Source organism: Strigops habroptila, chromosome 1 (genome assembly GCF_004027225.2).
Source record: "Strigops habroptila isolate Jane chromosome 1, bStrHab1.2.pri, whole genome shotgun sequence".
NCBI classification, from domain to species: domain Eukaryota; kingdom Metazoa; phylum Chordata; class Aves; order Psittaciformes; family Psittacidae; genus Strigops; species Strigops habroptila.
The window spans coordinates 131,043,922-131,070,246 of NC_044277.2; the positions used below are offsets into that span (position 1 = coordinate 131,043,922).

Below are 26,325 nucleotides of genomic sequence, written 5' to 3' on the forward strand. Positions count from 1 at the left end.
CCTCTATGTAATTCAATCCCAGGAGCATGATGAAGCAGAGAAGAGAATAATTATGAGTGCTTACAATAAAGTTATATATAAAGTTCGTCAAGAGCAAAGTATGATCTCTGTCATAGAGAACAGGTACTTGGACAGTGTTGAGGTGAGTTTATGCCTTCTTTATTTCGGATATATAGTAGTAACCCTTTCTGACATAACTTCTTTTTGAAAGTTGTCCTCTTTTATAAGGAAATTCTCGGAGTATATCGGTGATGAGGGATTGGTTGGGTTAAAGCTTGATAGTTGCAGTTGTACATTACCCCAGCCGATGATTAATTTAAGTTAAACACAAAGATGCTTTAAAAAAATAAAGCAGCAGAAGCTAGAATCTCTGGATTCACTGCAAATTGGTAGTATGTAACTTAAGGAATTGAGCTTTAAATAGAATATTGTCTTTTCGGAAGTTTGTTAATGTATTTACAATGAAATGCAGTAAAAACCCTCTTCTGTGGGGAAATACTGTGAAAAGCTGAATTCAGAAAGGCTTCAGGCAGTTTCTCTAATGCATTGGACTAAAGCATATTAAAATAAAACACTTGAACACTTTCTGATCTATTTTATTTTTTCCTTTCCTCCTAGTTCAAAAAACAGGCAGAGGAATGGCTGAATAGAAGACCCAATATTAACAACTTACTGTCAATTAAGAAAACTGTGAAATCATTAAAGGCCCAGTTGAGGTGGAAGCTGGTTGAAAAGAACAACTTTGAGGAAGTATGAAAATGTTACAGTGTTTTCATCTGTTGTTTTTCAGATTGGTTTAGAAACATTAATTTTTTCTACTCCAACTAAGTGGTAACTGTATTAAGAACAGTTTGTGTTTTCTGACCCCAGTTTTGGCATTAACTGTAGAAGTTTTACAGGACCTGAGATGAAGCCTGAATGGCTTAAAAAGAAATACAAAGCATTCAGAACATGGCCATTTTTCTGTTTCAGTCCCCAATCATGGCACTGTGCTTTTAATTAAGTCCCTCTGGTGATGGTTGCTGTCCACAGCACAAACAGTTTTGTTCCGCTCTTTTTACTGTGCTGGTTGAGAATTATTTTGTTAATAATGTGTGTACCTCCTCTTTGGTGACAGAAGTCAATGTCTGTTCTAGTTTTCAGGGCTCCCCACTACCCCTTAGGGAAGTCCAAAGAATGTGAGTTACTCCAGCTTCAGTGCTGTTTGTTTGATTGCACCTTAATTATTCTGATGATGCTTAAGGAAAAAAAGAACCTGCCTGTGTCTCTCTGTAAGCATTGTAAAGGGGCAGTAAGCTTCCAAGAAGGATTTAAAATGAGGCACACTAAGGAAACCGTTGGGAAAAGGATTCTTGAGTAATGAGCTGACATGAGGAAAATGCCTGCTTAAGGGAGGAAAAAAAGTGAACGAATCATGGAACCTGGCGTTCCTGGTAGATGAATGGTGTTGCTGTTGTGGTTATATGTGATCAGTTAATTAAAATAAATGCTCTTTGACTTAGGAAACAAGTAAGCAAAGGGCTAGAATATTTGGTCTGTCACATAAATAAAGGGAACACCTTTCTCAGTGATGAGATTTTAAGAGATTATCTCTGGTTTCCAGGAAGAAGATTGGGTAAATATGCATTTGAGAATACGTTAACTCCAAAACTGTGATGTGGAAGCTGTTTTTTAATCTCTATGTAGTAGGCTACTGTTGTCTGGTATAATAGCAAAATGAGACTAACTTTGTTATTCCTAATGCAGTCTGATGATTACAGTGAGTGTGAAATGACAAGAATAAAAGAGGAAATTGCTGATGTGCGAAATAGGGTTCTTCAGGAAATAGCCAAGGAACAAGAAGAATATGTAAGTATTAAACTACATAGGCAACTAAAACCTGCAGGAGACACACTTACATTTCAGTTGGTTTAATGTGTGCTCTGGCTAAAATAAAGAAAGTGATTTTTATAGTGTTGAATGTTAAGATGGCCCTTTTTTGGTGAAACCTATGGTAGAAAGCATGGAGGCTGATCAGTTTTATCTCTATTTGAATGTAGTTTCTTCAGGCCTTCCCTCCATAAGGGGGTGAGCTGGGAAGGTGTGAGCAGTAGTTCCCAACCCAGAAGAGAAGCAGATGAAAATGTAAGCTCAGTTGCTGAAGAAAGGAACTGTTTCCTTATGACTAAGTTGAAACAGTGAAGGAGACCACCCTTTCTCTAAGTCCTCTATGTGGAGGGAAGAATCATAAACCATTGCCTTGTGAGCAAGTAGAAGAGTGCCATAATTTGTGGTGGCAATATACTTACCTCTGCAGATAAAACATTTGTGTGTAATAGTTACCTTGCAGCATTACAGCTGCGTGAGATCTGGAAATGCATGAGGTGCTGGGCTAGTCTGTGTTACTACTTTATTTCTGTCTTCCTCCACTTACCTGTAGTTGTTTTCCTTTGTTCAGGCCTGCTAAAACCTCATGTAGAAAAGATTACATGTTTTCTGTGATAGTGCATGAGCTGTTTGGGGCCTTAACCGTACCCATCCTCAGAGATTTAAAAAATCTGATACCTTGGTGTTGTTGAAGGAGGTATAGTTATGGCCAATGTACATTTGAATGTGCTAGGTATACGTTGCAGATGTCAGTGTATATTTATATATGTCAGAAACTAGTGACCTGTAGCTGTAGCCTTGTTTCCTTCATTTAGGAGAAGCTTACATGTTTGGTACAGAAATGGTTCCCTGAGTTACCACTTCTTTATCCAGAAGCAGGAATTCTAAACTATATGGTAAGCAAAAATTGTTTGCACATTCAGTTACTGTCTTGGGCACTATGAAGGCTCTGCATAGTTTCTGTCATTTGGGGGATACATACCCTGAGCATTAGTCTGTTGTAGCCTTCCTCCTTCTCCCCTTCTGGGAGATGTTCAAGGAATGTATTTCATTAGCTGCCTCATCATGGCCAGCCTCTTGGTAACAGATCCTGTAACTTTTTAACATGTCCCAGCTGTTTCGTGTTTTGTTAATTTGATTGAGGAAGAGGAGAGGCAGATGAAGCCTCTGAATTTTACCACCTCTTACCCTGGATATCTATGTGTGCATGTGCTTCAGAACTCCAGCGGACTCCTGACACGCAGCCTGGAGCGAGATCTTTTGGATGCTGAGCCCATGAAGGCACTGAGCACAAAGCGACCGTTAGTGTGTTCAGAAATTTGGGGTCAGAAGGTTCTTTTAAAGGTAATGTTGGCACTGGCTTTCAGTTGGTGCTGTAGGCAAGGCCTTGGCTTATTAACATGCTGATTCTGAATACACTCTGCTGTTTCTTTCATGTACCTTTTGTGGGTACGGAATTTCTAAACATTTACAAGAAAATACAGGAATAGCCAGTGACAGTCGGAATTGAGTTTTGTGTCAAGTAAAAGAGCAAGTTATTTGATGGCACCTAACAATATGCATTTCTTTAATTAAAAAAGGAATAAATGAATGCAATAATGTCACAGGCATTAAGAGTAACAGTTTGGTGTCTTTTTTTGTTTTTAAGGGCTACTCTGTAGATGTAAGCTCAGAAGCCAAAGTCATAGAAAATGTTGCCAAGTATCACAGAGCTTGGAATCAACAGAAAGAGAGATCTGGATTATTACAACTGTTGTTCCTTCTTTTCTGCAAGGCAAGATTCAAATCAGTGATCTTGATTTTCTGATTTAAGCTGGAAGACTTGCAGTTGGACCTTAAAGCTTTAATATATTTTAAGTTGGAGCATGGAATCAGAAAAATATTTCCTTTCTGACTACAGATAAACTGTTTACTTAGTAAACATAAGGAATTGATTTATCACACATCTAGTGCATGTTAAACTCCCTAATATACCTGATATTTGAAGCAATTTATTTTTCCTTTTTTGTTTGTCAAGTCTGATCCTTTGGTATATTTAATGGTCCCGTACTACCCAGGAGCAAGTCTGGGAGCTTTACAGGCTGATACACCTTTAACTTTAGAAGTAAGTATAACTACTTAACATTTTATTTTGTATCTTTTTGAACTGAACTCTTCTTGTTGTGCTGTATCTTATGATGCTGATGGTGTTTTACCAGGGTATGTACTTTGGTGGCTGAAGGTTGCACAGGATAACTTGACTGGCATTCTTAGCATCTGGTCAGGCAGTAGTTTATAACTTTCTCAAAGAGATTTTGCTTGGATATACTTTTTTCTTTTATTTAAATAAATGCCTTAGCTCTGTTACTAGGACATTTTAAAAGTACCGGAATTGAACAGGCTCCCTACAGCACCAAGCTTGTCAGAGTTCACGGAGCATCTGGACGACAGTCATAGTGTTAGGTGGTCCTGTGAGGAGCAGGAAGTTGGGCTCGATGATACTAATGGGTCCCTTCCAACTTGAGATAATCTGTGATTCTATGTTCAGGGGCAGGTGTTTTTGTATGGAGGTTTTAGAGGACTTGTGTGTGTGTAAATCATCCCTGCCCTTCGTTCTCTTTCCTTTACCTCCTCCCCACACAGTCTATAGGTAGTTTGGATAGTCATCCCTTCTCAAAGAAGCAGTACAGTCTTTTCTCTAGTTCTCTTTGCTGACTTGAAGCTTCTGTTTGCTGATTTAGACCTGCTTGCAAAGATCCAAGTTGTGTGGTTTTTTTGTGGTGTCATGTCTGCACCCTACCTGGCTCTGCAAGTCATAATAGTCTTACTGGGAATTAATCCATACTTCATAAAATGGAATTGGAATGAACTCTGAATGTGTACAAACATTTAAAAAAAGAATAATAATTCTGGATAGAAACTTATTACTGTACTTTGATTTTTCTATCTGTCTTTGCAATAAACACTCAAATCATTAGGAGTCATTAAAAGTGATGAAAGGAGTGGCCAGAGGTCTACAAACACTGCACGGAGCTAATATAGTACATGGATCTCTGAATGGAAATAATGTTTTTGCTGTGGATCGAAAACAAGGAATCGTTGGAGACTTTGATTTCACAAAATCAGAGGTAAAAAACCTGAAATCCTTTCGTGACTTTTAGTCAGAATTATATATCCAAACAGACAACTGCGTTTGCAGTTTAAAAGATTTCCTGATAAACATTGTGCTTAGCAGTGAGACTCCTGTTTCATACTTTTAATAGGGTTGGACAGTTTGAGTCTTGTTGAAATTTTTTGGTAAACACAGTCTAATCTTTCAGGGAAAAAAAGAATTACTGAGTGGGCTCTGGTTAAGCAAAACAGTGGAACAAAAAAGAGAAGTTGCAGTAGTTGCTTGTTGATGTCTTGTATATTTAATGATTATTGGTATCATCAGAGGTGAGAGTAAGAACTTATGTTTGGAGAAGGGCTAGTCAAGCTCAAATGAAGTGTTTGCCTTTCTGTTTGATAGGTAATGGGGTTCTAGTATGTGTTTTAATCTATTGTGGTATTTCGTAATTAACAGGATTTTACGTGTTGCCTACATATACCTGTATTTATATGTACTTGTGATTTAGTCCTCAGTTTCTGTAGTAAAGAATTTCATAGCTGTTCTTGGGGAAAATCTAATATTCTTTAAGAACACAAGCTCTTTTCTTGCTATTCATCGTCTTTACATAGCAAAGTCTCCAAGAATGGTATCTGTTCTGTAGTCACCTTTTGACTTTCTAAACTGAAGTTGTTTGAGCTAAAACATTTTTATGCTAGGGGTCTGCTTCATGCTCATTTAATTCTTTAAATGGTAATATAATAATATGTCATATTTATATAATAAGCATAATATAAAATTTTCATTGAGAACCCTTATCTTGGCTTTGGAGATGTATTATCTGTTAATCTCATGAAGTGTCAAAAGTTTGGACAGCAGGGTGTGCTTCCCTTGAAATAAATTTCAGTTTTCAATGTGCTAAAGAGAGGTGCTTAAGAATTATTTGACAGCTGAGTTTTCTGCAAGGTCATACTCAGTACAGATGGTGTCATTGTGAATATTGCAGGAGCTGAGGAAGACTATCCCTCTCTTTACCCCACCCTGCAGGTATGGGCTGTGCTGGAAAGAGCAGTTCATGTGTGATAGAGCACTGACCCATGGTTCACAGCCTGGGTCCAGTTTGTGCCTTCTCTTATAAAGATGTCAGTACTGCTCAGTGCTTGTACTTGTCATGATCATAAATGCAGGAGTGGAGCTGGTAACTGATGTGTTACTGAGTACTGTTGGCAGTCTGGAGACTAGTCTTCTCCAGTCTGGCTGCAGCTGGTGCTGGCTGCTGTCACAGAGGGAATAGAAACTCAGTATCTAGCTTCTTATTTTAACAGTAGATAGTTCTGAAATATGCTGGAAACCAGGAGGGAGGAAGCAGCCAGTTTCAGGTAAAGACCAGAAGGGCAGAGAAGAAAAAGTAGGAAGGCTGGCAGAACCAAACTTCAGAACTGAATGCTCTTTAAGATTCATGGGTGTTTTTTTTCCTAATTCAAGAAGTGTTCCAATTTGTGTTTTTTACCACCTTATGAGCTTTAATAGTTCTAGTATGGAGTAAAATCTGCCATCCCTATTCTTCTATTACAGATATAGATATGTGGCATTATCTTTACGGACCACTTTTTTTTTTATCAGTAAAGAAGGACTTTACAGTTCAGTCTGGGTCAACACAGGACTATGGTAAAGTTGGCTGGCACATGAAGAGGCGAGGGCGACGCATCTGCTTCAATGTGCTGTCAGTCTTGCTTGAAATGACAGCTCCAGTTTTTTTCCCCATAGGAACAGCGTGCTGCTGCAAACACTATGGTTGTCAGTACCTTGAGCTTAATTTCTCCTGAACTGAAAATGGGACAGCCAGCTTCTCCAGCCTCTGACATGTATGCTTATGGCTGCCTTCTCTTCTGGGTATGTGATAGCTTATGGGGAGTTTCTAGTAACATTATGGAACTGTAGCAGGCTTATAAAGAACAATAAATGTTGTCTCCACCTCCTACTTTGAACTATTTTGGCAAAATAAGCGTTCATGTTTTCAACTGAGTAGTAAGTGTGGAACAAATGGGAATTACAATTATGGGCAGAAGACTGCATTTTCTGTAAATGTAATTTGTATAGTAATATAAATATGAACAGAAATTATGCTTCTGTTCCTCATGCTGTGCATTGTCAGTTCTTACTGCGCTTCCTGTTCATTCCTTGTGGGCCTTTTTTTCTTTTTTTTGTGACCTTGCCCCTGAGGAATTACCCAAATCAAAAGAGAGGGAAGATGAAGGTAAGGATGGGACTGCCATATGTTTTGTTGCTGGCAGCAGTGCTTAGATAGCTGTTTTGTTTCTTAGTGCGTGTTATGCCAGGGAGGAGAAAGCAATCTACTTTCCTGTGTTAGCTGGTATGTTGCATAGCATCTCCTCCATATCTTTTTTGTCTTCTGGCACTGTATTGCTGCCTTCCCAACTCAGGATGTCAGTACCATGTGTTCTGAATAGGAAAACTTCCAATCTCCCAGACTTGAAAAGCCATAAGTTGCCCATCAAGTGCTGATGTTCCCAGGCAGTGATTTTTGCCTGTGCGCTTGATATATTGGAACTGGCTCACTGAGTGAGTACTAGTTGGAGCTCCAGATACATGAGGGTCTTCCTGGGAAACATTGGCAGTTCCATCAGCTCCACAGTGATGGCTTCAGTAATCCCTTCTGTGCCCTAGCATCTTAAAAACAGTTCCTGATGGAGATGTAAACTGCAAGTTGGTAGCCACCTGTGCTGACAAGACGAAGCTGGTTCATATCAAAGTCGCTCTTCATTAGGTTTTATTTCTGATTTAGGAAGCAGTTGCTTATAATTAAATATTTTTTGTACTGAAATGGATAAACTAAAGTGTAGCTTAATATCATAGATGTTTATAATTTATTAATGTGGTATGGTTTAGTTAGACAATTTCAGTACTATTTGGATTTTCATCTGGTCTAAAAAAAAAGGCTTTTACAAGTAGAAGTGAGTAAAAAAAAAAAAGAAACAAAGTTTTACAAATGGCTGGTTCCTTTTGAAGAGAATATTTGGGATGCCGCACGCTTGTCATTCCTCTTAAACCTCATCCAAGTTTGCCAGCTGAATTTCAGATTAATCCACATGTAACTAATCTTCAGCTCAGACTTGTCATTGTATTGATTATTTGATGGAAGATTCAAGTGTTTAGTATTATGTTCAACAGTTGCCAGTGTCATGTTGCGCATCTGAAATTGTATTCTCATTAAACAGCAGTGCTGCTTCTAAAATGGAGATGGTGGTTTTCAGAGTTCACTGCTGATCTGTGTCACAAGAGCCCAGCACTGACTAAACACGTGCTTCCTTTTGCTGTCTATGTAATTGTTCAGAATAGAGGAATTTTCAGCTTAACCTGCAGGCAGGGTTTTGAAAAGTGCTGTGCTCTGGCGTGGTTCTTAGCACTAGTAAACACTGGGGAAATCTTGCTTTGTTGGTGGGTACAGGGTTCACATTTGTCTGTTAGAGTGCACTTACGCCATAACATTTCTTAAAGAGGATTATATAATTAATCCATCTTGAGCATAGAATTTGAGTCATGTTTTTAAAAGTCTATTTCTTTTGACCTCTAAAAGTTTCTTCTGAAACTGATTTGTTTTCCCCTTGTTTCTGTGTAAGGTGAGCTTGATCTCCTTGTATGTTTTACCCTACTGTGAAATTAAGAAAAAAGCCTTTTCCTGCCATTTTCCCATAACAATCCATTGTCACTTGAAACCTGGAATCTCCTTGAATGATGTTTGGTTTTGTTAAACTAACTGGGGGAAAAAAACCCACCAGTGTTATGCTTTATGTATCTTTTCATTTACAGCTCTGCATTCAAAACCAGGAGTTTGGGATAAAAGAAGATGGAACACCTGAGGTGGAGGTGGTTGTCATGGTATGTCAGTTGTCAGATGAGGAAGATTAGACTGCTCTTGTTCAGAGGTGGTTAATTGATACTTTTTAAAAAGTCAAACATTTCATTGTAAGTGCTGGGTTGAGAAAATGTTCTTAATGGACTATTTGGATAATTCTCGATAGGATGCACAAATAAAATGATGTTTGGAAAGATAGAAAACCCCAAAGTTTTCTTAATACTGAGCTCTGACCTCATGAGGAACAACTTCTTCACAGATAACTATTAAATGAATGACACCAAGTTACAGACTTGGGGAATAAGTGATTATGATTCAGCCTCAAAGGAGGTATTTCAATTAAGAACCTATCTTTTCTGAAGTCAGGGAAGTTGTCTTTGTTCACCTGTCTTCGACATAATGGTTGCACAATGCTTGAGCATTAATAAGCTCATTTATGTGATCATTTATGTGATCAACCACATTTCACCTTGATCACATAAATGCAGTTGTGAAAGTGTATTGTGTCGATTCTTCTTCAGTTTGGTTTTGGTTTTGTGGTGTTGGGGTTTTTTTGTTTGTGAAACAAACTTTCCTATGCCTCTGAAACAAACGCACAGGTCTGAGTGGACTCTGCATGATAGGAATTTGTGTTGCTTCATTCATTCTTTCTGTTCTCAAATGTTCTCTGTCTAGTCTATGCCAGCTACTGTTGTCACCGTGAACTCTATTTTCAGTCCCTTTTTTGAAGGTTATCCTTGCCCACTGTCTCAGTGAGTCTTTGAGAATAAGGAGGAGAGCTTGTGTGCCTTCATGTTTCCCAACTTGGGTCTCCAGCTTTGAAGTCGATTCTTCACTTATCTATCTCTTGGATGTTAATCATAAGCAAATAATTTCATGGTTTTCTCTCTGTGTGTCTTAGTTACCTGAGCACTCGTTCTTCCTTGGCTTTATTTTCTTGTGTAACTCTCTTTCCCAAAAGCTGTCAGCCTTCTGGTTAGGAGTTAAAACCTTTTTTCTTGCCTGCTTTCAATGTCTTCTGCCTTTGCTACAGACAATTCATTTTCCTCCTTAAAAAAGTTGGGATAACGAAAGGCATGCCACCATATCTAGTTTAAAGATGTTTACTGGGAGGTTTGTGGACCTTTTTCAAATCATTAGCTTTGGTAGACTAGTTTCCACTTCATGCCTTTTGCTGTACTTCTGCTGTCTAGTTACTGGCTGCTTTGTTCTTGTCCTCTATCTCTCCCATCTCCCTTGAGAGGACTGCCCTTGTTTTTTTATTTTTTTGGTTTTTTTTTTTTTTTTTTTTTTAAATCTTCTCATGTGCTTATTCTGTTGATTTTACTTTAAATGAGAGCTAACTGCTTTATTTAGATTTGAGAAGGCCATGAAACTCCTTAAATTAAGTCTTACACTCTTACTAAATAACCTGCAAGCAGGTGACTGTTTAGCTTTTAAGTGAAGCCTTAGGTTATGGCTAGAATTTTCTAAGGAACATAGAGAAGATTTAGAGGTTAATCCCATATTTTCCAGAAAAGTAGAAAAATACTTTAAATGGAAAAGTAGAAAACAAAGCAGTGGAGTTGCTGTTGGTCAGATAAGTTTGGGTTGTTGTGTCAAGGGAAAAAGAAACCCAAATAATAAATCCCTCTTTATTGATTATACTTGTATATTAATGATTTGCCTGCTTTGCAGAGATAACTATTGAAGCATGGGTCTAAATTACTCAAGTTGTTTTCATCATGAGCATAATGTATCCTGCTTAACTGTATTTAGGTTAAGAAAGTGTCATGATACAGTACTGGACTAACACAGCTGTAGGGGTTCCAGTGTCCAGGCAGGGTAGCTTGTGTATTACTACATAACACAGTACTGTAAATATGTTGTTTTATTAGATGACTCTTATCCTCTACAGTATGTCTTGTAATAACTTCTTTTCAGCAGTGTTCTCCAGAGATGAAAGCATTACTGATAAAGAACAGGACTGTCTACCAAATCCCTCTGCAAAATTATTTCCAGTGTGACACTACCATGGAAAATAAAATAATAAAACACAGCATCTGAGCAGGGAGGTGATCCTCTGAATAGTGGTTCTTGTTGCTCATTATAGTTGCTTGGTTTCTTGTTAGAAATTAAATGAATCTCATGAAACACACAATACTATAGGAAAGAAGATTCAGTACTTCATGATTCACCACTAGGGCTAACTAGGGGATTTTAAATGTATTTCACAAAACTTGTACAGAACTGTCCGTCCAGTGCATCATTCAGGATAATGCACAGTAGTCCTTAGATACTGAAACCCCCCACTTTCTCTCAAGCATAAGGAAAACTTAATTGTTCAAGGTAGTAGAAATGATTTCTTGGGACATTAAAACTAGGAGTCGGTTCACTTCTTTTTCCATAAAATTTCTGCTGTGATAATGTTCTACAAATAAGGTCTGAAGTATGCAAATCAAAGCTTAAATGGCCAGTTTCAGGGTATTATTCTTCTGTGTTCTCCTTTAGTAGGTATCTTTTGAAGTTCAAAGAGCTGCTTTATCTCAAGGACAATTAATGAATTTAGCCATTATTGTTCTTCGCAGAGATTAATTAATTTTACAGCTTTTAATAAGAACAAGTTTCTTTGACTTTTTCCCCCTGATGAAAAGAAGCAGCATTTGATTTTGACCTTGTCAGGTGATACAATCATAATCAATATATCATTGTTGGCAGTTAAGGATTCCTCCTTCGTCCTGGTGTGTGTGCTTGCACGTATACCAACCGCCAAAGTCTGCTGGAAAGCAGTCTGTGCTGCCTGCTGTGCACAGGAACACACATGAGAGTTTTACTAAGAAATGTAATACTGGTAAATATCTTTCAGCTGTTTCTTGAGAAATCTTTTAGATCCCTGGCTGTTAATCCTTGTCCCAGTTCTTGGGGAAAATCTAGTTTGCTTTTAAGTGCTTTATCTATAATCAGCTTATTCAGAATTAATCTCCATGCCCATCTGCAGGCTCTTGACAGGCTGGTAATTTCCCTTCCATATCAGTCTCCTGCCCAGAGGAATAGCACAGTTGCAACTATTAAAATTTTTGTTGTTTCCAGCAAATATAAAATTGCCATAGGAAAATAACAGGAAGCTTTGAAACAGGGATATTAATGTAAGGTAACTGTTGAGGAAAGCAGAATTTAGAGATAAGATCTTGTAGCCACTTGTTTAGCCAAGCTTCAGCGTTCAGTGTGTTTCAGCATCTAGTTTTGTGTATTTAGGGGGAAAAAAAATGAGAACAAGCACAATGAAATGGAGTAAACATGACAAAATGTTGTCCTACAGCAGTGTTCCTTGTAGAATCACGTTTCAGTTTCCTTTATGAGAGAAAATGGTATGAAGGCGATATTTGTTGTTGGCAGGCATTTGATAGTATCACGAAATGCCAATGTACAAGTACAAAGATTTTCAAGCTTTTTCAAATGCCTAGACTTCAGTTTAAATTTTGTAGAGGACGGGTGTAGTCATGGTTCACTCCTATATTTTATCGCATGTGTTTGGATCCTCTTTACTAGAGATTTTTCTTCGAGCATTTAAAATATTTTATAAGTATTTAACAATCCTTTATGCCTGTAAGATCAACAGTTATCAAAACTTACGTTTTCACCCAGACTTCACATTATTTGGGAAGTGGCTAATTCTCCAAAGTCACTCTGATAATTAAAGGAAGAGTTGGAAATAGTCAGCATGTTTCTTTCTTCAAGTTTTTGACTACTTGTGTACATTCCTTTACATCACAGCGATTCGTCCATCTGGGTGAAACAGGGTAGGTGAGGTGTACAGGCATCTTGTGCTTTATTGACCCTAGTCAGAGGTGTTACTGGCTTGGAGAGTGTGTAGAAGCAAGCCTTTTTATGGGAAGATTCTGTTCCCGTGCGTTTTGGTAATCAAGATCTCTAGAGCAGCATTGGAGATTGTCTGTCTTGCAATCCCCTTGTCCAAATCCAGAGTGTGCTCTTCCTCCCTCGACAGCTGATGTTTATGCATATGTGTAGCAGCTGTGTTATGCTTTATGTATGGAGTCTGGCACTGTTAATGTGCTAAGCATGTAGGAATGTTATCCCTTCTGAGAAATCCAGAGAGCCTGTATGTAAGTGATGGGTTAATAGCAGAACAGCTACTGTTGACCCAGAGCCCATTACTTTAGTTTTCATTAGTATAATTTACGCCCCCCTCCCCCCCCCGCCATGGTCTTGCAGAGAGAGAAAGCAATATGACAGAAGTTAAAAAATGAAGTTGTAGAAGGCAAACAGTACCTGTTTTGTTCCTTCTCAGTTGCAAGACAAACTTCAGTATTTTCCTAATTTATATTGGTTCAGTCCATTGGTATTTTAAAATGTAATAATTCATGCTCTTCCATGAAATCTGTTGTCACCAGGTTGACAGACCTGATGCTGAACACTTGCTTTTATTTTGTTGTTAATGAGCACTATGACTGTCAAGTGTTGCTGACCACTTGGAATGCTATGGTACGACCTTTTTTTAACGGCTTTTGGCCCTAAGAACTTAGAAGATGTGTTCAAATACTTGGTTGTTATTTGTAATCAAGTTTGTTTTGCTTACTGATTGAATCCTTCTCTCTCTCTTGCTTGTAGGATGATAAAGTTAAATCTCTGCTCCTGAATTTGTTCTGCTGTAACAGACTGACAGCTGAGCAGGTGCTGAGGGATGATTGCTTCCTTGTAGTTGATGAGATTCCAGTTTCACCACAAGCAGGTGAAGAGCACGAGCCACATGAGGAGTATGATTCTGAGAAGACAGATAAAAAAAAGAAGTGATAACTGAGGAGAATGGAGCAAACCCTACTGAATAGATGAGGAACTTTTCCATCAGGTGTTTGATTGAGACTTCTGGTTTTGTTTGGTTTTGAAATCATTGTCCTCATCTGAAATCTGAAAATATAAAAGGCTTGGTAGATGCAGTCATGTTTTGTGATTACACAATCTTTGCTGCGTTTTCTTTTGTTTTATTCTAAATAAGTGTTCAGGGGTATAAGTATGGTGTTACCGATTGTATTCTTAGTAGTAAGCCTTTTTATTTGTTAGGTTAGGCTTTAAATTTACAGTGAATAGTCTTGTTAGATGCCAGAGATCTTTAAGATGAAGCTTTAGTGGTCTTCCTGCTATGATTCCAGATAACATGTTTGTCTTAAAGGTGCTCTAGGGAATTATCTGTTTGCTGGAAGTTTTTTATTATTGCATGGACAAGTTGTTCCTACAGCAACTGCCTTCAGTATTTAAGGAAAAAAAGAAAGTACTGCTCTGACAGCTGGTAGAGGAAATGGTGAGCAGCCTGCCTCTCTTCTCTCTTTCTGCATTTGAAGAATGCAGTTGGCTTTCTAGAGAGCAGGCATCATCCTAGTTGTTCCTTTGCAGTGCTGCTGCCAACCAAAATACTATACACGTACCTTTGCAAAAACTACTGCTTATTAGCTCTACATAAGTGTGTGTATATATTATATGTACTTAAATGTTGTTTGCAATAGCTGTAAAGGTGTGATTTTCATGAGCAGGTTTGTTTGCCTGGAACACTTTGCTGTTAATGATACCGTTGAAGGAGTTTTGTCATCTCTTCATTTTTACAGGAAATTGTTTCTTATCTTTGTGAAGGTTTTCATTTCTTCTCAGAAGCAAACAGGTCAAAATGTGCAGAGTTGCTGTAGCAGTCTGTTTAGCCTCTGGGTGTTGCTCTTGGACAGCACTGTTTGCATACTAGTAGTTTGTAGAGGAATGTTTGAAGCTGCATGTTGTCAGATGAAGACTGCAAAAATGCAGTATGTAATGAGCAAGAAGCAGCACCAGGGGAATTGAGAAGCCCTCAGGTATGATAGTACAGTCCAGAGTGGATAGAAGATACCACCTTGGCAGGTCCACCGCTGATATTGGCTTTCTACCCTTAAATCTGTTAGATTTTTTTATATGGAACAGCATTTAAGATGTGTCATCCTTTTTTCATTAAATGATAATGATTTTTTTTTTTTTTAATTTCTGTAATAACTAATGCTAGCACAACCTTTGTTAAAAGTATTTTTTAATGTAGAATTTTTGGTTAGCGTGATAAATATTTTCATTACAGAAATCACAGAAGAATACCAGCTTGGGTTTTGTCAATGAAAAGAAACAGTGTAGCAATTTTGAAATGCTTTCTAAGTAACTGATTGCAGTCTTTCGCTGTTATTAAAAGGCTAGCTTTGGTTTTAATGAATGTTAAACACTGAATACAGGTTAGAAGACTAACCTGATGGTTTGTGTCGTGCTGTGTCATATATATTAGAATAAATTTTTGCCCAGTTTTCCTGCAACCAAAAGTGTACTTCTTAAATCCTCGATTTGGTAACATTCTTAGTTTTCTGAAACCAGAAGTCTGTGTGTGCTTGATTTAAAAACTTCCAGTCTCTTCAAAATCTCTTCAGCATTAAGGAATACGATTTTACATGTGGAACCCAGCAATGAAACTTCTGAAAAGGTTTGGTACATCTGAGTGTTAGGGTATGAGACAGCCTTTCCATTTGAATTAAATGTTGATTACAGTCTTAGTAATCTGTTAATCTGTTAGTTCTGTTTGTACTTCGATCTTTTCTTTGGTAGTTTTGTAGCTCTGGCTTTGGTTTTGTTTCCTACTTGCCAGAGGCCTTAAGAAAATAGGTAGGTTCAGGGTCATGTTGCACAGCTATCCTGCCAAAGCTGAATTCTAAGTCCTCTATGCATTGCTGCAGCTTCTCTTTCTAACCAGCTTCTTGAGAGCTTTTCTTCTGTTCCAAGTCTTCACTCTGCTTATAAGGTTTCTCTGTTACTCTCAAGGGCAGTCTGTGGTGGTATTACTGGAAAATCTGTGAAATGGAAGTTCTTAATAGCATTGCCTTATGTACCCTGCGGTGGGTTAAGTTGCTGCCTGCACTCTCACCTTGCCCTACCAAGGCAGGAGTAGAGCAGACACAGGGGCAAGACTTGAAGGAGAGTGTAAGAGTTATGTACCCAGTAGATAGCCTTTTGAGTGTGCTGAGGTTCAGTGGAAGGATTTTGAGTGGTAATTAGCACACTTCAAGTTTTTATGCTGTGTTTGCATCAACTGTGATAAATTGCAAGCTGTGCAAGTCCTACAAGTAGAAACACTGAACAAACATGCAAGAAGCCTTATGCCGTGTGAGTCACATACAGTGTAAATGTGTATAGCCACCACAACTCAGGATTTCTTTGTATACATGTATCTCACGTTCACTTTACAGGTTTGACTGTCTACCTCAGGAGAATAACCTGGAGAATTCCTTTGGAGCAAATAGATTGAAGATGCTTTGGTCATTATAGAATCATTGAATGGTTTGGGTTGGAAGGGACCTTAAAGATCATCTAGTTCCAACCTCTCTGCCATGGGCAAGGACACCTTCCACTAGATGAATGCCCCATCCAACCTGGCCTTGAACACTGCCAGGGATGGGGCAGCCACAGCTTCTCTGGGCACCCTGTGCCAGCGCCTCACCACCCTCATAGGGAAGACTTTTTTCCCTAATGGTCCAGCTGCTGTGATGAAAGCTGGGTGAGTGCTCCAAAGCAAAGCCTGCTGACCTCAATATCAGGAGGTGCAGGTGGAGGCTGCTGGAATTGGAAGTGGTTTAATTTGAAAAACATTCCACCCCCCAGCCCACCCCCCCCCCAGGACTTTGGTTAAAGTTCAGGTCTGCTGTTGGGAAATGCAGATCTGTTCCATAGCAGCTTTTCTTCCTTGTCCTAATTTAAGGTAACTGTCATTATTTATCATTATTTAAATCATCATTTAAGGAAATGATGATTCCACAAAAGCAATGCCAACCTCTTGAAGGCTGTTTTTTGCCAGTGTTCATGTTGCAGGTGTGCAGTTGTCGTAAGCTCGTCAGTCTGCCTGTAATTTTTATCCTCTCTTCTTGCCAACAGGAGGTGGAGCTGTTCGTTTGTTCTTCCCGCTGTCACCTTTCCTCTGTAAAGTTGTTTTTATTTTCCTGTTTTAATTTTTTTAACCTAGTTGGAACCTTTTGTTTGTCTGGTTTTAACTTCTCCACTGACTTGGAGATTGGCTACTGTGGCTACCTGTTTTCTGTGCACATCTGTGTCAATTTTTTTGTGAAATGATCAAACCTTGTATATTGAATTTTAGTGTCTGGATGCGCTTCAAGTTGTCATAGAATGATTTGGGTTGGAAAGGACCTTTAAAAGTCATCTAGTCCAGTCCTCCTGCAATGAGCTACTGGTCAACTTGTTCTAGTGTTTCACCACCCTCATTATAAAAAACATCTTCTTTATATCTAGTCTGTGTTTTGCTACTTAATCCCTTACATTATCTCTACAAACATCAGTATTGTAGAATGGTTTGGTGCTGATGTTCTCTTGGAGACTTACTTACTTCGTGGTGCCATTTGCAATAATGTGACTGCTAATGTGCATGAGCTGTGAGGCTGATCGTTTGGGTATGCTGTAGTGATTTGTCACAGAGCAGCCTTTTTTCCTTCAGCTTAATAATAGACTTCCAGCCGCGTCTGGATGTGTGCTGCATCTTGTCCCACTATTTTATTAGGGAAACAGCTAATCTTTAAAGATAGGATCAAACCCCTCACTCTTATTTATAGTTATCTGCTCCCACTGCTGGAGACAGAAATGGTGTTGGGAAATCAGGGAGATAACTGAATACCAACGACTTAGTTTTTGAACACTACTTTTTCCTTCCTGGGTATTTCTCTTTCAATGAAAATCTCTCTAAAAAAAGACAGGTTTTGATAGGAAGCTTAAGAAATGTGCACTGAAACTTGTTCTAAGCAATATATCTGAAGAGTACTTGATAGTATCTATACATACCACGCATACACTATTTCAAAGCATAGGTAGCAGTATTATTTCCTGTTGGTCCTAACTCCACAAGAAGTTACTACTTTAGTCCATTGCAAGAACAGAGTGGTAGGAAACAACCCGTTAGTGCTGTTAGATGGGCCAAAATGCTGAACTTGGTTTACTGAAAATTTAAAACATTTTCTAGTCTGAGCATACTGATAGACCAGCATTTTGTGCTAATATCTTATAAATGCCATGAGGCCTAATATTAAAGTTAATCTTTTGACATTTTTATTTGCTTTTTGGCTCAACATCACGATTCATTTTTTATCTTTTAGAAGCTCCATTTATAACTGTCATTTAATTGATGGTAACTACAAATCACACTAGCTGCAAAGCAATAAATAAAAGAAATGCAAGTAGCATAATTTGGAACGTGGTAATCTTAGTAGCTTGAGTCATGAATTTCATCATCCTCTGCAGTTAGTATCATTTTATGATTCATAAGTCTATTAGTTTCTTTTTTTAGTGTGTCATCAGATAAATAGCTCAGTGTAAGGTGGCAGAATTGTCCTGTATTACCCCAGTCATAGGAGAGAATGATTTTTGATTGTTCATGCACATATGTAGTGGATCTGTCCCTCTGGCCTCTTTAATCTGCGAAACAACTTCCCATTTTCAGTGAAGCGCTTACTGATTAAACCATTCACATTATCAAACGACCACTACCTCAACCTAAAATTTGTACTTTGTTCAAATTGTTTTGCAATGCATTTGTTCATTTGCTGAAGGTGACCTACACCATAGATCAGTGCATAGACACTTTCAGAGCGATCTTAGACTGACTTAAGCAGGAATCAGTTGGCATTTGCTTAATGTTAAGTCAGTGCTACTAAAGGAGTACTGTCAGGCCCTTGAATGGTTGATGTGTCTAATTTAATTAGAGAGATGTAATATATTTATTACTGTCTGTGGGTTCACTTTCAGTTTAAAGTCCTAAAGTGGTGTGATTTGGTTTGGAATGTCCCACTTTTTAGGTGCTGTGCCAGCAACAGTACCTGCCACCTACTAACTTCATTTTGAAGTTTGAAAATCTCTGCAGAAAGGATCAGCCTTTAGATAGATAGATAGGTAGAAATACATTACTAAATCAGAACTTGCATTATTCAGGAGAACGAATTTGCTCTGGTAATGTTTATTGCTTTTTCAGGAACCAGTAACTCACTTTCATTTGTGTAAGTTGCTGAGCAAGATTGGTCACTTCTAAAGAATATACAGAATCATGTCTTTTGACCATGCACTGATTATCCTAGTAGTCTCAAAACCAGGTTAAGTTAACTTTAGCAAGTTGAATACCAAGCAACTTCAGAGTAAATCAATTGGAGAAGACAAGATTTTTGAGACTTAAAACATCTCCAGTGAACTCGATGCTACTATCCAGTTTTTCATTAAAATAACGGAGGTAGATACCCTTTTTCTTGGCCAAGGTACTTTTTGCAGTCTTGGACTTCATACATCAAGGAAGAATAAAAACTCATCAGGAAAGAGTATGAGAAAGTCAAAGGTCTAGAAACCAGGATCAGTGAGCTAGAAAAAAAAGATCTGGGTAAAGAGAAGAGTGGATTTTAAGTCTTCAAAGATGTAAAAGCCTAGAACAGAGGTGAACAAAATGGAGTTATTACTACATCTGCCCTTTGGGGATTAATGGGTGGATTTTTACAGCAAAGGAAGTTAAGGTTAGATGTTAGGGAAGGAAACATTCAAATTCAGCATAGTTAAGCTCTGGAATGTATGGCTTAGGGAGGCTTGAAGCCTCCTGTGCTGTAGTGAGATAAAGCAACTGTCTGGCAGGAATGACATAGGTTTGTATAACTTCTATGGGATGGAGGATGGGCTGGATAACTGTTTTTCTCTTCTAATTGTCTCTGTCTTTTATAACTTCTATTATTTATTTTTTTAATGTGTCACTTTGCCTTAAGCCACCACCATTAGATAGGTTGGTTTCATCAAGAAAAGAAAATATGTGAACTTGAAGTACCTTGAATTGGGTAAATTAAAAGTTAGAAACCCGTGTCAGAATCTTTCTTTTGCAGGTAGTGGGGAAAGGAGACCTAGGTTAACTGCATGCAATCAAGATGTGCCTGCAGTTCCAGCCCTAGGAAGCTTAAAAAGTGGCTGGCCTTTTCTCTTTGTTGGAAGCTGTACGTATGACTTGCTCTGTACCAAAGGCAGCTTGACATTTGCAGAGACTTGCAGCACTCAAAGTAAGGCTCTGCCTACAAGGATGACTTCAGCAAAGACTTTATCAATTGTAAAATATTGTTCAGTACATCTCTAATTCAGTATTAAAGCATTTGCATTTATTTTTTACAAAGGCCTGTTGTCCTTAGCTAGTTGTCGAAAGTATTGCTGCAAGCAATAATTGTCTTCTGTGGCCAGGATGTTATGGGTATATGATTAGTAAGATACTGAGCTTTCTTTGGATACAAGGCTGAAAACACCTACGGATGTCTCATCCTGTTGGGAAACATTCTATTTAGGGTATACTCCCTGTATGTCTAATGTGTCATGGGGGAAGAATTACCAGATAACACACTGCCTGCTAGTAAATTGTCATCGGGCTGGGTAGGAAGCTGCATGCACATCAGTATTCACATGGACCGTGCTGCCTCCTAGGTATCTGCTTCAAAGTGGGACTGACTTTGTCCCTTGAGAGGGGTTACCAAAATCCTATCCAGTTTTTATACCTCTTTTGTTTTTTATTTACAGATGGTACCTGATGATGAAAAATGAAAAACACTTTCTATACAGGTCATCATCTGAAGTTAATTCCCCATCTGCTGTGCTTGTTTGGCGTACCTGCTGCAGAGGTAGTTATAATGATCTAGTCACAGTTGCCTTCAGGCAGAGGAATAAGCAGCAGAAGGAGGTGAACTTCTGAGAAATACACCTCCTGCTTTTGTTCACCTATCCCTGGTAGGACTAATACTAAACAAATAATAATACACAGAGTGTGATGCGAGCAGGCTTGTTTTTCAAAGAGAGCCATGTGCCAAAATTTCCGGAAGAGATTCAATTTAATTTTTCATTTTAATTTAGAGTTGTGAAAACTTTACGATAGGCTTACCTAAATGCAATCTTTTTTTTTTTAAAAAAGCAAGGTAATACTTGCAGGTTTTGGAGTTTATTTTCTAAAGTTCATTGTTAATATGATCAGGTGAAACTACTTTGAAATGTTTAGTATTCATCACTTTATGTGGCTAAGGAAAGATCTGAAGAAAATACCCAGGAATGTTGACTTCTGAAATAGTTATTAAAAGGTTTGATGAAAAGCTGTCAGCTTTTCAAATATGTTTTTTAGTTCTCTTACAGCTACAAATTTGTAACAAATTCAGTCTTCTGTTAAATAATTTCTGTATTGATCATATATTTCTTATGGTGTTCTCCAGCACTGGGATGAGATCTCACTTCGCAGTGTTCATCTCATAATCCTGAGAAAAAAAAGAAACAGTTAAAAAAAAAAAACAAACCTCATCTTTAATCACTTAAAATGATGTAAAAAGTTGAAAGCTGCTGATGTTTCGACAGTGGGTTTGCTTTGGTTTTGGTTGGTTTGGTTTTTAATTTGCTTTTTTTGCATGTATTTGTTGTTGTTGATGATGTCTTGGTTTTGAACACTTTCCATGTTGTTTTCCTGGGCTGGTTTAGATGTGGAAGTGAGGAGAGAATTCTTCTGAATTCCAGAGCAAGATGTCAAGTTTTTTGTACCTTAGTACCATGCCAAAATACCCAAATACATTGTTATTTGTTTGGAGTGAGTTTCCTTTGTGTTACTGACACCTTTATAATTTTGAGGTTTGTCTTTCTGTAATGACATAGAAAATGATCATCTAGAGATCAGTGTCAGTTTTTTCTGCAGATTAGGTTTAGTTCATTAACACTACTTCGATTTGATGTGTGTCCCATGACCATATGTGTGTGCAAAAGGAGGTGGTGTTGGCATGGACAAATTTTGGATGACTTTCAGTGTCTTCTTCAGATGAAGTTAGTGGATCCATTCACATCAGCCATGCCATTTCTTCCATGCCAAGGAACATTCTGCCCTGTGCAGGACCAAGGTGGAAAAGGAGATGTTCCACTTCCATTAATGTAACGATTTATCTCAATCTCATTTTTAGTCTGCAATTTGTACATCTTCGTCTTTGTCTTTGTGTTCCTCCACTCCATGTCTTTGGGTATTTTTCCTTTGAGTGCAGCCTTACAGGGCTGCATCACTTCATATGCTGGCTAGTGGCATGGAAGGCTTCTCTGTTCATGTTCATGTGTCTACTTAAACTTTACGTCCTTTAACAGGTCACTAAAAGGATGCAGAACATTCTCATTACAGCATTGGGCCTTTAGCTTGCCACCCCAATCTATCTGCATCATTTGACAGAGATCAAACCATAGTTAGTGATTCAATTTCTCCAGACGCTGCTGCCTTTAAAATTCTTTTCTAGTATCACAAGTGTGTAAAATGCTTGTTGGAAACTGTATTTGTTTGTAGTTGTTGATTTTTCATGCAGGAGGAGGGGTTTGCATCCTCATACTTTCTCAAAGTGTTGCCGTGTGAAATCAGTGCAGCCTCCTGGGGGTGATGATTAAAAACTGCGTGTGTGTGTATACGCGCTTGCATCCACTTCTCTGCGCTGTGACTCAACTCAGTCTTCTCCAGGAGTCAGTAAATGTTACGGCAGAGCCTTGTTTGCATCAAAGATCTTTGTCTCCTAACTGTTGCTGACAACGATACAGAAAGGCACTCAAATGTATCTAATCTGAAATCTGACATTTTAATTTAATATTCCCCAAGATGATGTGAACAACTCAGGGCATGCCAAAGCAGAACTCACAACTGTCACAAGTGCGTGGGTAGACAGATCTATGATGTACACATGCTATGAAAAGAAAAGAAGGAAAAAAAACGTTTGTGATAAATTGATTTAGCCTGCATATTCCTTTATGTGCTTATTCTCCTTCACTTAAGTGCTGCTGGCTTGTTTGAGTATTAGGCTAACAACAGACACTTAGAACCAACATATTGCAGAATCACAGAGTGGATGAGGTTGGAAGGGGCATCTGGAGGTTGTCTAGTCCTACCTCCTGCAGAAAGCAGGATCAGCTACAGCAGGTTGCTCAGAACAGTGCCCATCTGGGTGTTGAATATGTCCAAGGGTGGAGACTGCAAACCTCTCCAGGTAATCTGTTCCAGTTTTTTACCACCTTTACAATAAAAACAGCCGAGGTCATCAGCTCTGATGCAGGCACATTCTGCAACGCAGTGGGGGATGGCATCATACAGGAGGGTTTCCTGAGCTGGCTGGCTGGCCGGCCGGCCGCACTCAGAGTCGTGGTCAACAGCTCCATGTCCGGGTGGAGACCAGAGACAAGTGACATTCCTCAGGGGTTGGTATTGGGACCAGCACTGCTTACATCTTTTGTTGGTGACATGGACAGTGGGATTGGGTGCACCCTCAGCAAGTTGCTGACAACACAGAGCTGTGTGGTGCCGTCGATATGCTGGAGGGAAGGGATGCCATCCAGAGGAGCCTTGACAGGCTCGAGAGGTCAATGCCAACCTCATGAAGTTCAACAAGGCCAAGTACAAGGTGTTGCACCTGGGTCAGGGCACTTCCAAGCACAAATACAGGCTGGACGAAGAAGTGATTCAGAGCAACCCTGAGGAAAAAGACAGGGGGTGTTGGTCGATGAGAAACTGAACATGAGCCGGCAGTGTGCGCTCGCAGCCCAGAAAGCCAACTGCATCCTGGGCTGCATCAAAAGCAGCGTGACCAGCAGGTCAAGGGATTCTGCCCCTCTACTCTTGTGAGACCCACCCCCCCTGCAGTCCTGTATCCAGCTCTGAGACATGGACCTCTTGGAGCAAGTCCAGAGGAGGGCCATGAAAATGGTGAGAGGGCTGGAGCACCTCTGCTATGAAGACAGGCTGAGAGAGTTGGGCTTGTTCAGTCTGGAGGAGAGAAGGCTCTGGGAAGATCTTAGAGCATCTTCCAGTGCCTAAAGGGGGCCTACAAGAAATCGGGAAAGGGACTTTTACAAGGGTGTGTCAGGATAGGACAAAGGGGAACGGCTTTAAACTGACAGAGGGGAGATTTAGGTTAGACATTAGGAATAACCTCTTTACTATGAGAGTGAGGCACTGGCACAGGTTGCCCAGAGAAGCTGTGGCTGCCCCATCCCTGGCAGTGTTCAAGGCCAGGTTGGATGGGGCTTGGAGAAGCCTGGTCTAGTGGAAGGTGTCCGTGCCCATGGCAGGGGGTTTGGAACTGGGTGATCTTTAAGGTGTCTTCCAACCTGAACTGTTCTATGATGATGTATGGGCACTAGTGTGGACATTTCGATAGGAGGTTTGAGTGCAGAGGATTAGAGTAACATTTTTCCGTGATATCCATGAGACTTCAGGCTAATGGCCAGACTGAGCAGCAGTTACAAATAATGGGCTTCATGTGTGCATTTTACATCCAGTCTGAAGCTGCTATTGCCCTATATACGGTGCTGACCCTATAATCATGTATTTCTTGCTTTCAGTTTTTCTTCTCCCTTCACTTATTGTTTGATACCCATTTATTTCACCTGGTTTAGAAAAATTGGAGCAGAAGGTTTTCATGTGTGAACAACTGTGGCATAACAAGGCCCAGAGCCTCAGAGAAGCCTCTGGATGCTGCCTCAACCTGGGCAGTTGCTTGCGGGCTGCAAACCTCTATGCAGTGCCCTTGCCTGCTGGCTGGAGGAGGCCATTCATCCTTGGTGTAATTCAGCATGTCACCTGCTTGCTTCAGGAGCAATGTTTGCTTTTATGCCAGTTGCTATTGCCTGTGAGAGAAATGGAGATAGTTTTTTCTGGTCTGGAACAAAGATCTCTAATAAACCATGTCTCTCCAAAGGTCACTCCAAAATATTACTGAATTCTTATTGATTTATTTATGGAACCCACATGACATGGTCCTGCTTTTGTTGGATTTTTCTTTGAGTTTTTGAATGTCTTGGTTTGCAGAGTATCTTTTCTATTTCTTACAGCAGTGCAGTATTTTATCGCTTCTCCAGGTGATGCCAGCATCTTAAACATTTAAACAAGGTGCTTTTCATAGAGGGAGCAGAAATGTTTGTACTGATATTTTCCTGAAAGAGCCTGCTTATTCCTGATGTGTCTGTATCTTCAGGCTATCCAGCTGAAGGCTGCTGTAGACTCACTAATTGTGCTTAGTTGTGATAGTCAGGCATGCACAGCTAATCTGTGCAGAAAGGCACCAGTGCTGCTGACTCTGGAGATGACCTGTTTTGTCAGTTTGTTGCCACAGAACCTGCTGCTTAGAAGCCAGATGCTTTGCATCTCACAGAGCAGATGATTGTCTCTGAAGTATTTTGAGAAGCAGAAGGCTTCTGCTAAAGGGACTGCTTTGAGGGCATAACTTGTTTCTGTACCAAACTGATGGAAACACACTGGGTTCCAGTTGAGACATGCAAGTCTTGGGTGGCGAATCTTGAACCTAGAGCCCTGGTCTTAAAGGAAAGAGCAAAAAATCCAAAGTCATAACTGCTGATGGAATGTGAATCCCATGGCATCCTAATGAAACTCATTCAGGAGCTGGGGAAACAGCAGGCACCTAATTCCTGGGTTTCAGCTCATTAGGTGTGTCTACTGTATCTGGCTTCAGTTGTCTTTGTTAAAAGCTGAGATTGGATGGAAAAACATTCTTGCAACTTCTGATGTTCTAACCTTGAATCCAGGTATTCCCTTTGCTGTGAGCTGTGAGACAGTGGAGCACATCCTTCCCACTTATATTTTCTGTAGTGTGTTATTTACAGCCATCAGTTGCTGTTCTCAGGTGGAGAGCTCCAGCCTTTCCTCTCTTTCCAGTCTGCACACATCCCTAGGACTTTCCTCTTTAGAAGGCAAGGAATGAATGCTAAGGAGGATCTGAAAGTGAGACTGAGGTACTAAACTGTCACTTAGTATCTGAGGCCTGTGGGCATATTTGTGTATGGGTCTTATGTAATCGCTTCTGGATGGTACTATTCTGTCCTGGCCAGTGCACTGCGAGACTTAGTGTCAAATACTGGTTTTTGGAGAAGATTGTAGGAACTAGAAAATGTATCTGGGAATTATTTAGAAATATATGTCATTGTAACCCAAGCAAATGGGAAGTAAAAATGGGAGGTTAAAGATGATTAGAGAGTGTAAGCAAGTAGCTGCACTGTTGAAACTGTGGGCAGACCTCCTATTATTTTAAAGCTAAAACCTCATCACCCATGTCCTGAGAAAGAGATACTTTTCATTGTAACTAGTAGAGTGGTGTAGCGTCTGCACAGAAGAGTCGAAGACACCTGACACAGCTGCTGCAAGGCAAATGTCAGCCATCTGAGGTTTTAAGATGTGCCTGGATGCAGCTGTGGAGTCCCCTTAGGTAACTTGTTCCAGGACACAGCCTGTGGTGAGCTACTTGAATGAACACTTTTCCATTTCTAAATGGTATAATGCCCTGTAAGAATGCATTGGATGTGCTGTCCTAAGTGATGAGTGTAAAGTCAGCCATGATGAAAGGTCTTTCCAAACTGAAATAGTGGGAAATTTTCTGAGAAATCTCTTCCCTGTAGCCCGTTGGCCTGTTGGTCACATTACTCACCATGGTCTGTGCAAAGTTTTGCTCTA

At 39.5% G+C, this 26,325-nt stretch overlaps 1 protein-coding gene across 1 annotated transcript in view; it reads left to right on the forward strand.

Moving 5' to 3' along the window:
- STK31 (serine/threonine kinase 31) overlaps window positions 1-15,115 on the forward strand; it is a 35,038-nt gene extending 19,923 nt beyond the window's left edge. The window contains 12 exon segments of the mRNA XM_030485637.1: window positions 23-142; window positions 619-750; window positions 1,747-1,848; window positions 2,682-2,762; window positions 3,085-3,210; window positions 3,515-3,640; window positions 3,884-3,970; window positions 4,824-4,973; window positions 6,701-6,826; window positions 8,765-8,833; window positions 13,419-13,593; window positions 13,596-15,115. Coding sequence (XP_030341497.1) covers window positions 23-142; window positions 619-750; window positions 1,747-1,848; window positions 2,682-2,762; window positions 3,085-3,210; window positions 3,515-3,640; window positions 3,884-3,970; window positions 4,824-4,973; window positions 6,701-6,826; window positions 8,765-8,833; window positions 13,419-13,593; window positions 13,596-13,636 — 1,335 coding nt within the window. The 3' untranslated portion in view covers window positions 13,637-15,115.
- The last annotated feature ends 11,210 nt before the right edge of the window (window positions 15,116-26,325 follow it).